The sequence below is a fragment of the Chelonia mydas genome, chromosome 12 (genome assembly GCF_015237465.2).
Source record: "Chelonia mydas isolate rCheMyd1 chromosome 12, rCheMyd1.pri.v2, whole genome shotgun sequence".
In the NCBI taxonomy this organism is placed as follows: domain Eukaryota; kingdom Metazoa; phylum Chordata; order Testudines; family Cheloniidae; genus Chelonia; species Chelonia mydas.
Genome location: NC_051252.2, coordinates 42,544,364 through 42,559,954, shown reverse-complemented (window position 1 = coordinate 42,559,954; position 15,591 = coordinate 42,544,364). Strand labels below are relative to the sequence as shown.

Sequence of the window (15,591 nt, the reverse complement as noted above, 5' to 3'; positions counted from 1 at the left end):
TAATATTACTTTTACCCCTGCTCTAAATGTAAACAGGCTCTTAGACAAGTAAATGGGGCTGAAATTATTTTGATCTTCACTCTCTCTTTACAATGGTGCACAAAGGCCTTGGGGAACCAGGACTGAATCACAGCACTGGCCTTTGGCAAGCAGGGCTCATGCGTTGTGCAAACCCAGAACAAATGATATTAATTATGCCATAAGCTTTCAACTTCCACATCACTGCTACACTGTTCACACTGCTACACTGCTTCTATGTATTCAGACTACACAGGGTAGAACAAGGAAAATATGTGCTGCCAAGTGAAGAGGAGGCAGCCTCTAGTTACATGCCAGGGCGCTCATGCTATAATGGGTAGGGCAGATAGCTACATGGCAAGAATTGAGTTATTGGAGAATTGGCATCTCTCTTAATATATTATAGTAGGAAATCACTAACCATAATACTTCAGGCTGCAAACAGAACCCTGTTTTTTTGTTTTTTTTAACACTATAGTGCTAGTGAGGTGGGTTTTTTTTTTTTTTTTTTTTAAATGTATCAGGGTCAATGTGGTTATCATGGTGAGTCTATTGCTGAATTTACACAAGTTGAAAATTCTAGGAGCTTACACTATATCTAAAGTTATGTTTGGCTCTAAAGGTCACATTTACTGGTGCTATCTGAAAGGGCCACAGAGTTTCTTTTGTTGGGAGGAGGCAGGATCTTGCAAAATGTTGATAGTGTCCTGTTATTAAAGCTGGTTTCAACAGTGCAGCATGTGCTCCCTGCATCTGAAAAAGTGCTCTTAATAAATAAGCCTTTCATTATTTAGTGCTGCAGCAGTTAAGGTCCTGTCATCATTTCTATTGTGAACCCTCCTTTTTTATGAGTTAACACTCATCTATATTTGTTATGGGCAGAAACTTGGCACAGCAAGTCTCTGCCTGGAGGGACTTTCTGGCCCTGGTTTTCAAAACTTGGAAGGAAGGCAATAGGTTTAGCTGGGATTTTTTTGTATCCTTTATCATTAAAAAGGAGCTTTTATCCTTTAAACAAACACTGCACCATTTGTCCATAGGCAAAATTAGGCTCTGGCTAGTTAGGACATAAATTGAAGCAGATGATTATATAATTCAGACACATGATTCACTGGTTTATCACTTAGCCTTCCCTGAAAATTTTAAATGCACCCTACTAATACACAGGTACAGCTACCCAAACCTTGACAGGAACAAGCTTTAACCACAATAGCATGACAGGCTGAAATGACTTTGGCATTTCCTTCATGAATATCTGAAAAACAAGTGATGACTTTATTTCTTCTAACATTAGCTCAGAGATTACTAGCCAGTCTAGATTCAGCAGCCCGGAATCATGAGGAAAGAACTGCATCAAAGGAATGAGAAAGGGCTCCATAAAGGTCCCTTTATATTGTATCAAGAAGTGAATACATGTAGGTTGGCAGCATAACAGAGCAAGCGATTTTTCTTACTGCACATCCCTGCTTTTGGTAGAACCATTCTCACTTATAGAATAGGAAAGAGTGACTGAGCCAGGATGTTTGGCGACCACATGACTCCTCCTCCCCCCTCCTTCCCTCTTTTTGTTAACCCTTCACTATTGGCAGTGGCAGCTCAGTTTATGCACTGGACAATGCAGGAAAGGTGTAAAACAAGAACTTTTTCAGGGACTTACTGCAACCCCCATCCCCTCTCTCTCCACCCTGTTCCCCCTTTGCCAGGGTCTCCCATGCCAGGAACTGTGTGTGCCTCTATTCCTACTTCCCCCATTCTCCCCTCCCACCAGAGATTGGTTGTCCCTTCTGTCACTTGCACTGCATGCCCCCCCTTCCCTGGGCTCCCTATACCCCCACCAGAGGTTGTATGCACTCCCCAATTCCCCAACATGCCAGGGGCTCTGTGTGCACACACCCCATTCCTCCCCGCCTTATTCTCCATTCTTTCCTTTCTGTTTCAAGATGTCAAAAATTTAGTACTATCAACCTGCCAATAGTTTGACAGCTGTTATGGGGAAATGTGTTAATGTTTGTCTTAACTGGTTCTGTGATCTGTAGCCAATTACAGAGAAGGGTTAAGTTGATAGCTCTGCTAACCAGATGCCACCAGACTCTGTCCCCCCTCATCCTTTTCACCAAAACTCAGTAGGGATCTATCCCCCAGCCTCAACAAGTACCTGAAATTTTGGAGTTGATCAGATGTGATGTTCAACCCTTTTTTCTCATGAAAGAGAGAAATGTCATTACATTGAGTGACAAGGGATATGAGGGAATATCTTTTATTAGACCAACTTCTGTTGGTGAAAGAAACAAGCTTCCAAAGTCCATCTCTTTTACCAACAGCAGTTGGTCTAGTAAGATATTCCCTCACCCCACCTTGTATCTCTAATATCCTGGGACCAACATTCCTGCAACAGCACTGCCAACATTAAATTGTGTGTAAGGCCTCACAAGCTCAGCCAAGGAGTCTTTCAAGTGCTGTTTTGTTTGTTGTTTTAATTCTTGCCCTCTGGTGTGGGTTCACCAACAACTCATCTAGGCTGCAGCATGTCTGACTCTCTCATTGTCCCCATCCCAAAATTGAGATTAATGACACCGGGCAGAAGCCCCAAAGCTGCTGGTTCCCCCTGCCATGCCTTAGTAAAAACAGGCACACTGTATAAAAGCACAGGGAAACATCCCAGAGCCAATCACCCTGTGAACAGCAAGGCTGAAAGCTTAGGAAAGAGTTAAAAAAAACCCTACATCTCCCAATCGCTGATCTAAAAGCTAGACCGCTGCAGGATAACTAGCCTTATACAACTTGTTCTAACATTACAGCTAGAGAGGAAATGGAAACATTCCAGTCTGGTTTGCAGGTTCACTGGAGACCTTGTTTATGAATAACAAAGGGGGAAAACAAGCACATTCAGAAGATCTGGTTTACGCTGGCTACATGGTATCTCACAAGACTTTAGGAAAGGGCGGAGGTAATGAGTTTGAAAATATACTGGTTCGTTTTTATATTAGTGTATTATAGTACACTAACTGCTAAGACCTGCTGCTTCTCCATCTTAAGTGACCATACCTTCTTCCTAGATGCTTCACATTCCTGCATTTCACCCCAACTCCAAAATACATTGGGATCTGGCTTGACCTGCTGGTTCCTTACACAAGTTCTAGATATCAACTCCTTTACCCCTACACTGGCTCAGTTCTTTCAAGAGGGCCTGGGATGTTGATGCTGGCTATGAAAAGTATGGGACTAGACAGATCAGACTCAGGTTTTCTCCTCCTACAGCTTTATCACTTCCTACAGGAAACCATAATTTAGCCACTGTGTAAACCAAAAGGATTGGCAAGGAAGGCAATAGGTTTAGCTCCTTTTCTCCCTCCTATGCATTAGAGCAGGATACAGCTGCCATCACCATGCTCAATGGTTTTGTAAAATTTAGGCTATAGCAGGACAGAAGTCTGAATGAACAGTGGCTCTTGGGTGATTATATAATCTCAGCATCGGGCTAAAGAAATAAAATATGACCACGTGAACAGTCAACTCCCCAGATGGAAGAATCTGGGTGGACCACATGCTTCTAGTTTAACTAGGACATTTTCCACTAGTCTTAGACTGTTCTGCCATGCTGATATCTAGTAATATTTTGCTTAGACCCATATATTAAAGCAAAGCCTGTCAGGGACTGTATATTGCTACCACAAGCCCCTCCAGCTTCTACCAGGCTCAGTTAACACATGGCACAAGCCAAATGGTAACACTGAGGGCCTTAATGGTACAACCAAGATCTGTTTTCCCAAGGAGAAATGGTTAATAAAAAGCTTGGGTGTCTCAGTGTTAGTATTTCTGTCATGTGTCTGTTGGCTTAGACTTCATACTTTCTTATCTCACTGAAAATTGTTTTTAATTGAAATACAGCATCCTTTCTGCTCTCTGATTCAGATTTTTTTTAAAAACCTTCCCACTGTAAAATGTGGAGGCATTTATGGAACGATCTGGATATAAAAAATAAAATGACTGATTAAAAGCCCCATTTTTTACCCAACTCTTGTCACATTATCTCTCATCAGTGGGGTGATTAGATACCTCGGTCCTCTGGGATTGGTCTTGGCTTGGAGGTATGAGAGAACATATAGTGCCAAACCAACAGGTTTGGGTGCTGTATCTCTTCTGCAGCAGAAGGAAAGGCTGGCATGTCTCCCCTTCCTACTTTCATCTCCCTTGTCAAATACATCAGAGTTTGTAGTAGATGGATCAGAAGTTCCCCTACTCATACGCTGTGATAAATGAAGGGGGGGGACTAGCTCTCTTTTATGGACACTCGGCCAGCCAGCTAGCTATAAAATCCCTCTGAGTAGCTGTTCTCTACTTGCTTTACCTGTAAAGGGTTAAAAAGTCCACAGGTAAAAAGAAAGGAGTGGGCACCTGACCAAAAGAGCCAATGGGATGGCTAGAACTTTAAAAAATTGAAACAAAACTCCCCCTTGTTGTCTGTGGTTGTTCTCTGGAGAGAGGAGACACGTAGCTGCATTGTTAGAAGCAGCTTTAAGCCAGGTATGAGAAATCATCAGATCATACCTAGAATTACTTGGTATTCCCCCAAATATGCAAGTAGATCAGAAAATGTCTAGAAAGACACAATTAGGGTTATTTCCTTTATTTCTGTAAGGCTTGTAGATCTCCTCTGTGCTAACCCCAGATGCTTTTGTTTGCTTGTAACCTTTAAGATGAACCCCCAAGAAAGCTATTTTGGGTGCTTCATTTTTGGAATTACTCCTTTAAAATCTAGCAAAAGCCTAAGTTCCAGATGTATTTTCTTTCTTTTTGTTTTTAATAAAATTTACCTTTCTTAAGAACAAAATTGGATTTTTGGTGTCCTAAGAGGTTTGTGCATATGTTGTTTAATTGCCTGGTGGCAACAGCTAATTTCCTTTGTTTTCTTTCTCAGCTCTTCCCTGAAGGGGGGTGAAAGAGCTTGAGGGTACCCCACAGGGAGGAATTCCCAAGTGCTCCTTCCTAGGTTCAAGTGGGTTTTTGCATTTCGGTGGTGGCGTTTACCAAGCCAAGGTCAGAGAAAAGCTGTAACCTTGGGAGCTTAATACAAGCCTGGAGTGGCAAGTATTAATTTTTAAAATCTTTGCGGGCCCCCACCTTCTGCATTCAAAGTGCCAGAGTGAGGATTCAGCCTTGACATATGCCATGGTACATGCAGCTCAGAAGTGACCACCCAAGCCCACTGGGATCTAATTTATATTTCGTAAAGAATGACATACGCAAGCAGCCATAACAAGTTCCCTTTTCTATCCCCCTCCCTCAGAGCTCAGGCTCAGATTTTTAAAGGTATTGAGGTGTTGCTGTGCTCAGCCTAAATCCCACGCTCCCTTGGAAAATGGGATTTAGTCTCCTAAATCAGTCAGGCATTGCAATGACTCAAATCCCTTTAAACAGCTGGGCCTTAGAGACAAAGTGCTGCCTTCAACTGACAGCCAGAATTTGGCCCACACTCTAAAGCAACATCTCCCACTCTGTGTCTGAAGGCTCCATCAATGCTGGGCTCACACAGCTGCCATTTTATGTAAACTGCAGGTAATCCTTCGTATTCTTGACCCAGGTTCCTAGGGCCTGGCTATGCAACGCTTTCCAAGCTTCTTGATAGTTTGCTGCAGCTTCCTTGTACTCCCAGTAGGTCTCCAACTTCTTCTCCCTGATAGGAAATGCACCACAACAATGGACAGATTTCAGTTCTCTTATTAACAGAGGTTACCTTTCCTTTTTGAACAAATACCCAACCCTGTGAGAGGCCAATCTGCACTGACTGCTCTTCCTGACACTCCTGGCAAACAGGCAGGCATATAAATACTAATCTGCAAGAGTTTTGTGGGAATAAATGGAAAGAGGTGAAAAGGCCTACAACCATCCTACCTCAGACCTATGGACCTAGCAGACAGACTAGGCCTCTTACGAAACTGGATAAGCCTCAGGGGGATGTCACCTGCTCTCTGAAGCTTCCTAGGTTTCTGGGAAGATGGTTAAGGAGCTCTGTGCTGTGAAGGAGTTAGGGTTTCTGGACACTTCCGGATTTCTAGAAGGTCCCTGGCTCCTGGGAGGTAGCTCTGTTCAGTTTTCTCCAGGGTGGGTGTGTAAATTCTGCCCAAGTATGGCCTGTTTCTACCTCTCCACTGGTTTCAAGCCTTTGGACCAGCAACAGGATGGGGATACTTTGTACGAGCAGAGTGCAGCAGACAGAGTGGTGCCAGCCATGTGGGAGAGCAGCCAGGCAGAGTCAGCAGTGTGTCTTATGAGCAGACCCACATTCCAGTGGGGTGGAATTGGTCTCATTTTGCTGGAGGATGTATAGCTAAGAGCTGCCCAAGTGGCTGAAGTTCAGAATAATCTTTTTTGCACTCCAAGGCAAACACAGGGTGGTGGAACAATGGAGTCAGAGTCTTTACTCCTCTGCCTAGAATGGAATGAAAGAGGCGCAGCAGGGAAACATAACTTTGCTTAACATGCTACTGAGCGATGCCTGTCCCACAGGCACTAGCCATGGTCAACGCATTATAAAATGAGTGGACTACGCCACAGCACGCACATGCAGAACAGCATTCAGGCATTTACAGCTTAGCTTTCACACACTTCATTGCTATCCACTTTATGTTTCGTTAAATAAACCCCAAATGATTGCAATTAGTGTCTTACTGGGGACATCACCAATGAAAGACACACCGGAGCTCTGCCCTTCAGAACACATGGAAGATTATGGGTACTAACCTTCAGCACTGAGCTGCAGGCATAGAAGAGCCCTGACAGTGGTCAGCTAGCACATGGGGAAAGCAGACTTCAGGAGACACCACAGGTCAAAGAAGGGCTCTGGACACTGCCACACCCCCCTTACCTCTCACCCTAACAGCTCCGATTACAACACATGGAAGCCAAGGCAACACAAAAAGTGCAGTATGGCTGATTTAGGGCATATCTACACTGCACACTCCTTATGGCAGGGTGCAGAGCACATAGACTACACATACACGCCCACAGCTCAGGTGTATGTAGCTGTGTAGGGGTGAGGTGCTGCTTCAGCAAGTAAAGAGAGACCTGAACCGCTAGGGCACGTACCTTACATGGCTCTCTAGATGTGCAAGCAGTTCCACCCACCTACATTGCTATTTTTAGGTGTCTTCCAGGAAGCAGCAACATGTCCCTCCAGCTCCCAGTCGGCTCTGAGCACTGCCCCTGCCTGCAGTCACCACCCCACCCCAGCTTCCAGTGGTCATGGTTTCTGGCCAATGGGAGCTGTAGAGCCAGCACACAGGGCAGGGGCAGCGTGTGAAGCCCCCCGGCCGTCTCTCCGCTTAGGAGCCAGAGGGACATGTTGCTTCTTCCTGAGAGCCGCACGAAGCTGGAAGCCTGCCAGCCCCACAGCAACTGGAATTTTAACGGCCCAGTCAACAGTGCTGACTGAAGCTGCCAGGGTCCCTTTTCCTGCCACAGGTGTTCTGGTTGAAAACTGGACACCAGGCAAACGTAGTGTAGTGTCCCACTGCCTCCCTGGTGCTGGAGCCTTTCCCCGCCATAGGGAGCTGCCAGAGCCTTTTCCTACCACAGGGAAAGGCTGTGGCAGGGGGGCAGCAGCGGTGAAAGGCTCACGCAGCTCCCTGCTTCCAGAGCCTTTCCCTGTTTCCTCCTCACTGTCAGAGCCTTTCACGGTCACATGTAGCTACATACTGCAGGGTGGACACAGTCTGCTTTTCACTGCGGTATGTAGCTATGCACACCCTATGCACCACTGCCAGGAGTGTGCAGCACAGACATACCCTGAGTTTTCTCTCCCCATTCCTCCAGCACAGAGGTGGGCAAACTACGGCCCGTGGGACCATCCTGCCTGCCCCCTGAGCTCCCGGCCGGGGAGGCTAGCCCCCGGCCCCTCCTCCGCTGTCCCCCCTCCTCCGCAGCCACGCGGCCGCTTGCACCCGCCCACCTCCCAGGCTTTCCAATAAGCCTGTCCTGCTGCTCTGAGCGGCATGGTGTGTGTGTGTGGGGGGGGGGTGGGGGGTGGGGATTGGATAAGGGACAGGAGGTCCCGGGGGGCAGTCAGGGGACGAAGAGGGGTTGGATGGGGCGGAGATTCGGGGTGGGGAGGTCAGGAGACAGGGCGTTGGATAGGGGGTGGGGTCCTGGGGGCACAGTTAGGGATGGGGGTCCTGGGAGGGGGCGGTCAGGGGACAAGGAGCGGGGTTGGATGGGTCGGGGGTCCCGGCGGGGCTGTAAGGGGGCAGGGGTGTGGATAGGGGTTGGGGCAGTCAGGGGACCGGGAGCAGGGGGGGTTGGATAGGGGATGGGGTCCTGGGGGGACGGTTAGGGGCGGGGGATCCCAGGAGGGGGCGGTCAGGGAACAAGGAGCGGGGGGGGTGTGTGTGGATGCGTCGGGGGTTCGGGGGGGGGGGGGGGGGAGTCAGGGGCGGGGGATCCCAGGAGGGGGGGTCAGGGAACAAGGAGCGGGGGGGGGGGGGTGTGTGTGGATGCGTCGGGGGTTCTGGGGGGGGGGAAGTCAGGGGCGGGAAGTGGGAGGGGGAGGATGGGGGGCTGGGGGCCAGGCTGTTTGCAGAGGCACAGCCTTCCCTACCTGGCCCTCCATACCGTTTCGCAACCCCGATGTGGCCCTCGGGCCAAAAAATTTGCCCACCCCTGCTCCAGCACATGCTACTACCAACTAGCACAGCACACCAGCATCGCTTACTCCAAGATCCCAGCCACTGGGGAGCAACAACTGTGATGTGAAGAGAGTTCTGATTACACTTAATGGGTTGTCACAGACTCATCTCTTTGGCCAGAGACTCCCCTGCACTTGCATTTACCCTCCTGTATTTAAGGGGCTGTTAGTAAATTTAGGTCTCCTCGTTGTTTATGTAAATCAGTGTTATACGAGAAATGCTCACATGATCAGCAGGCAAGAAAAGAGATGATCTATTCTCCTGTAGCCCCAGGCAAATCTCTGAAAAAATCTGACACATTGGCACGTGCATGTGTTCAACCCTACTCTTCTCCACAGCACAAAAACCACACCTTTGATCCATTATTCAGTTTCAAACTTTACTTTCAAGTCTTCATCCATACTTGAGATCACATATCTAGTTAGTAAAGGTAACTGTGTTAACATAATATACCAGGACAAAGTACCACAAGGACATTCTGATTAAAAAATTAGAAGTATACTAAATAAACACAATGTACATAAGTGGATTCAAAACTGGCTGATAGACCTTCAAAACGTAATTGTTAATGGGGAATTGCCCTCAAATTGGGGTGCATCCAATAGAGTCCCCAAGGGATCTGGTTTTGGGCCTGTTTATTTAATATCTTTATCAATGCTCTGAAAGAAAATATAAAATCATTCCTAGTACAGGTGATAGACTGCTGAAGCAATAAATAATGATGAAGACAGAGCAGTCATACAGAATGATCTCGACTGTTTGGCAACACAGACCTATTCAAACAAAATTCTTTTTAACACAGTGAAATGCAAGGTCATGAATCTAGGGACAAAAAATACAGGCCACACCTACAGAACAATACTCTGGGGGAACAATGCTCTGGAAAGAAGTGACAGTGTGAGAGTGCAGGGATACTACGCTTGTTAACTTCAGGTAAGCTTCTCCCTCCTCTTGCATTTGTGCTTATGTTTAACTGAAAGTTTACAAGTAAGTTGTCATAAATATAAAGGGAAGGATAAACCCCTTTAAAATCCCTCCTGGCCAGAGGAAAAATCCTCTCACCTGTAAAGGGTTAAGAAGCTAAAGGTAACCTCGCTGGCACCTGACCAAAATGACTAATGAGGAGACAAGATACTTTCAAAAGCTGGGAGGAGGGAGAAAAACAAAGGGTCTGTGTCTGTCCGTATGATGCTTTTGCCGGAGACAGAACAGGAATGGAGTCTTAGAACTTAGTAAGTAATCTAGCTAGGTATGTGTTAGATTATGATTTCTTTAAATGGCTGAGAAAATAGCTGTGCTGAACAGAATGAATATTCCTGTCTGTGTGTCTTTTTTGTAACGTAAGGTTTTGCCTAGAGGGATTCTCTGTGTTTTGAATCTAATTACCCTGTAAGGTATTCACATCCTGATTTTACAGAAGTGATTCTTTTTTTACTTCTATTAAAAGTCTTCTTGTAAGGAACCTGAATGCTTTTTCATTGTTCTAAGATCCAAGGGTTTGGGTCTGTGGTCACCTATGCAAATTGGTGAGGATTTTTACCAAACCTTCCCCAGGAAGTGGGGTGCAAGGGTTGGGAGGATTTTGGGGGGAAAGACGTTTCCAAACTACATTTTTTCAGGAACCCAGATAAAGTTTGGTGGTAGCAGTGGAAGTCCAAGGGTAAAATAGTTTGTACCTTGGGGAAGTTTTAACTTAAGCTGGTAAAAGTAAGCTTAGGGGGTTTTCATGCAGGGCCCCACATCTGTACCCTACAGTTCAGAGTGGGGAAGGAACCTTGACACAAGTCTTGAAAAATTTACTCAGACCTATTAGCCAGAGAACTAAGCCCACCAGCCATGATGAAAGAAACCTATGCTGCCCTATCCCCAAGGCCTCACGCCCTGCAATTTAAAGGAATTAGTAATCAGAGTCCCTGGAGCAAACAAGCTGTCCACAGGAGATGAGTTGCAATTAAATATAGTATGCAGAGAGATCCCCCAGGTGAGAGGCGGAGAGAGGAAGAAAAAGGAAAGTACAGTTGAAGAGGTAGTGAACCAGGATGGCATGGAGTCCCAAAGACCAAGGCGGCAATGCTGTTAGGGAGGAGGGACTGATCAATCATCATAAGTAGCAGAAAGACCTGGGAACAGACAAGGGACCCATGGACTTAACCCAGAGGAGGCAGTTGGTGACTTTGGAAAAAAATGTGTCAGTGGAGTAATGGGGGCAGATTGCAAGGGATCAAGAAGGGAATCAGATAAATGAAGGCAGGAACTTAGGAGGCAAAGTGGGGAGGAGGAAGAGAAGATGGACTGATGGCTATAAGAAAGTGGAGTCTAGGGAGCGTAAGGTAGGGAGATACCAGGATGCACTTGAACGCAGAAGAAAAGGAGTTGGTGAGGCAGGCAGACAGACAGGGGATTGGGGAGAAAGGCAGCTAAAAAAATGAGAGTCAGGAGGGATGGTTTGACAGCTTGGAAATCAATAGAAAAATTCCACTCTGAATCAGAGCCCAGAGTGAAGGAAGAGAATAGGTTGTGAAGAGTGGCACGAAGTGGAAGTGGAGGGGGAACAGTGGTTTGAAGTTACCCGCTATAGTGTTTTGGTCAGTAGCAGGAAAGCAGCAGGGCAGGCTGAGTGGAGAGCTAGGTCCCCCTGCTGTACACACTAAGCTTGTATAGCCTGTATCAGAGACACTCGTATCTGTGCGTCTGCTGAACTGTGCAACAAGGAAAAGTCCAGAGACAGAAAATGATAAAAGGACAAAAATGCCACAGGAAATTACAAAACCACAGGAATCCTGAAAAGGCTTGAGGTGAAAGAGTGTTATGTAAGCAGCACATGGCCAGCCTTCCAATCACGCAGCAGCACGTCCCCAATGCACCACACAAACCCAGCTCCTACCATCCCAGTTATGAAGAAGTCACGTTGGACAAACAACTGAAGTAGAGCTCCCCGTGCAATGCTGTGGCTTAAAGGACAAATCCTTGGATGTTTAAAACATGTACATATCCAGCAGAAGTGGGGAGGTGGTATTGCCTCTCTCTACTCGAATAACGTTCCACTTTTCTTGTCCACACTTCAAAAAGATGTTGAAAAACTGGAGAGGGCTCAGAGGGGGTACAAAAATGATTCAAGGTCTAAAAAAAATCCCAGTAAGAGATTTAAAGAGTTCAGTCTGTTCAGCTCATCAAATAGAAGGTTGAGGGGCAACTTGATCACAGTCTAGAAGTATCTACACAAGGAGAAGATTTTTCAGGGATCTTTAAGCCTTCTGACAAAAGCATAAATGAAATCCAATGGGGGGAGTTGAAAAATCCTAACTGGAAATAAGACCGTTTTTTCCAACAATTGGGATATTTAACCTTTGGAACAGATTAACAATGGATGTGGTAGATTCATCATCACTTGGAATCTTGAAATCAAGATTAGATGTCTCTTTCTAACATATATGATCTAGAGTTCAACCAGAAGTTATGGGCTTGATGCAGCAGTGGTGGATGGAGTTCTATGGCCTGTGGTATTATATACAGGTCAGACTACAGGTCATACAGAATGGTCCCTTCTGGCTTAAAAACCTATGCATTGCTTTCTTTAGTAACATAGTAACAAACTCTATTAGAGTTCTTTGAAGGGGTCAACAAACATGTGGACAAGGGGATCCAGTGGACATAGTGTACTTAGATTTCCAGAAAGCCTTTGATAAGGTCCCTCACCAAAGGCTCTTATGTAAATTAAGTTGTCATGGGATAAGAGGGAAGATCCTTTCATGGATTGAGAACTGGTTAAAAGACAGGGAACAAAGGGTAGGAATAAATGGTAAATTTTCAGAATGGAGAGGGGTAACTAGTGGTGTTCCCAAGGGTCAGTCCTAGGACCAATCCTATTCAACCTATTCATAAATAATCTGGAGAAAGGGGTAAACAATGAGGTGGCAAAGTTTGCAGATGATACTAAACTGCTCAAGACAGTTAAGACCAAAGCAGACTGTGAAGAACTTCAAAAAGATCTCACAAAACTAAGTGACTGGGCAACAAAATGGCAAATGAAATTTAATGTGGATAAATGTAAAGTAATGCACATTGGAAAAAATAACCCCAGCTATACATACAGTATGATGGGGGCTAATTTAGCTACACCTAATCAGGAGAAAGATCTTGAAGTCATCATGGATAGTTCTCTGAAGACATCCATGCAGTGTGCAGCGGCAGTCAAAAAAGCAAACGGGATGTTAGGAATCATTAAAAAAGGGATAGAGAATAAGACAGAGAATATCTTATTGCCCTTGGTAAATAAATCCATGGTACGCCCACATCCCCTCATCTCAAAAAAGATTTACTAGCATTAGAAAAGGTTCAGAAAAGGACAACTAAAATGATTAGGGGTTTGGAATGGATCGCATATGAGGACAGATTAAAGAGGCTAGGACTTTTCAGCTTGTAAGAGGAGACTAAGGGGGGATATGATAGAGGTATATAAAATCATGAGTGGTGTGGAGAAAGTGAATAAGGAAAAGTTTTTTACTAATTCCCATAATATAAGAACTAGGGACCATCAAATTAAATTAATGGGTAGCAGGTTTAAAACAAATAAAAGGAAGTTCGTCTTCACTCAGCCCACAGTCAACCTGTGGAACTCCTTGCCTGAGGCGGTTGTGAAGGCTAGGACTATAACAGGGTTTAAAAGAGAACTAGATAAATTCATGGAGGTTAAGTCCATTAATGGCTATCAGCCAGGATTGGTAAGGAATGGTGTCCATAGACTCCGTTTGTCACAGGGTGGAGATGGATGGCAGGAGAGAGAGTACTGATCATTACCCATTAGGTTCACTCCCTCTAGGGCACCTGGCATTGGCCACTGTCGATAGACAGGATACTGGGCTGGATGGACCTTTGGTCTTGCCCAGTATGGCCATTCTTATGTTCTTATAATGAAATTCCCACTAGGTAAGAGTTTCTGCTTTTACTAAAAGTCTCTATGCACAAAACAGATACAGCCCATGAAGCAGACATGCAAGCTGTTCACACTGGCCCCCACTCCCCATGGGCCTTCTCTGTGACCTGAAGGGAAAAGCATTTAGCCCTTGGACTTCTCTCTGCTGACACTAGTGCCTTTACTGGCAATTAGTAACAGCTACAACAGTGGTTTTTGTGATGTGGACACCTGTGCACTAGGAAATGCACTGAGACCCACCTAATTATTTCACAGATAGTAAACAGTGGCTAATTATCACCACTGGTTTCTGTCTGTGCCAACACTGGCTGGATTTTAACCCAATTATTTCTCATCCTTGCTCATCTGAACTAGCAAGTCCCCCAAAAACTTTTTCATACCCTGGTCTCACTTGAATACAAGAGGTACCATTACTGCTAACTTACCAACTGGGTAAGAAAGCACATACTGCGCTTACCAATACCCAAATGTTGTAGCCTTAAAAAGTCAAATTGTAATGCTGATCCCAGCAGTAATCAAATTCCCTTATATTGGCAGCCTCTGGTTTCATCAGAGCCACTCTTGGAATCTGTTGAGATTCTCCTTATAACCAATCAGAAAGAGTAATTTCTCACCTGAGAGATTCTGGCAGATTCTCCTGTGAAATACTAGCCATCAGCCTTTGGAATACATGGAAAAGTTCCACCTTACAGATCCGGGACCTAAGAAGAAGAAGAAACTCAATTCAAATCATCAGCCGTAGGACAATTAAAACAGCAGTTTTGCTGTAGACACCTGTCTCATTAGGCCTACAGCAATGATGGATAATTTGCTCCTTCCCTCAATTATAAATGCTTTGCCTAGGATAATTTTACAAACATCTAGCCACCTCCCAGAGTCTTGTACATCTAGAACTGCTCTCAGGGGGAAGAAGAGGATGCCACAAGAAAGGAGCTTTTAAACAAATGCACTTTTGTTTGTTTGTAAAACCTTGAATAGTTTTACAGATGAGGTTGATATGTTGGAGAAAATGGTCCCCTGCTTCTATTCTACGCCTTGTGGAGGTGACAGTAACTAACTTCACTTACTGGAAAAGTCTGGTTAGTTATAAACACTATCTTCTATGAATTTTTTTAGGGCGTTTACAAAGTTACTCCCTGTTCAAATGGTGGTAATTTTATAAATATTTAGAAAGAGGCCATAATGATAAAATACAATTACAATTAGCAGTTCTGTAGGTTTCTGAGATAATTTAGAGTTGGTTTTCTAATTATAGTTTTAAATTTTCAAATAATGAGTTTGCTAGAGAAGTGAAAGGAGTGAAATGAGGAGAAAGGAAGGGTCATGGAAAGCCAAAAGGGAGAGGTAGTCATTCATACAATCACCTTAGAACAGCCATAGGCCAGTATACCCTGACAAAGACAACAATGGGATACAAAATTCTGATTCGCATTTCTATAGTATCAGGAGCATTTTCTGGCCTCTCTCTTTCTGGCTGTGTTCAGTAGTGTCATGGGAATCTGGAATGGTATGCTTACTTTTACAATTCACATGAGAACAGCCCAGACAAAGACCCTTTATTAATTTCTTGAAGGATGTAAAGGGATCCGAAACTATTTAACTTCTGCTGCTCCATTTGAGCTCCCCACTCTCCTGTCCCTTCACTTGAAGTGATACATTGATAAAGAGCTACATTGTCCAAGAGGCAAGCTGTAAAGCTGTCCTAGCCAGTGCTATGTCAGACTACAGAGGGGACATTTCAATATCCCCACAGCATCCTGTGCATGAGATTGTGCCCCTGCCAGCCCACATCCATCTCAGAGACGAGGGGCTCAGCACCAAACATCAAGCAAGAGAACAACCCAAAAGGCTTTGACAGAACTGCCAACAATTACATTATTTATCATGAATAAAAACCCTCAGTAAGACAGATTGGGGGGAAAGGGATTAAAATCCTGCGCTGCCTCACAGGGGTGCCAG

General features: G+C 45.0%; 1 protein-coding gene across 16 annotated transcripts in view; it reads right to left on the bottom strand.

Annotated features, from left to right (window-relative positions):
• ADAT1 (adenosine deaminase tRNA specific 1) overlaps positions 1 to 15,591 on the bottom strand; it is an 83,120-nt gene that overhangs the window by 15,696 nt on the left and 51,833 nt on the right. For 8 of the 16 annotated variants that reach the window (XM_043526422.1, XM_043526424.1, XM_043526419.1 and 5 more), the window contains 2 exons: positions 14,247 to 14,333; positions 1,269 to 5,692 (listed from right to left, as the gene is read on the bottom strand). In XM_043526422.1, the coding sequence (XP_043382357.1) occupies positions 5,560 to 5,692; positions 14,247 to 14,333 (220 nt within the window). In that variant the 3' untranslated portion in view covers positions 1,269 to 5,559. Of the gene's footprint in view, positions 1 to 1,268; positions 5,693 to 14,246; positions 14,334 to 15,591 lie in introns of those variants that run through there. The other 8 variants (XM_043526416.1, XM_043526425.1, XM_043526421.1 and 5 more) reach the window with 1 other exon arrangement.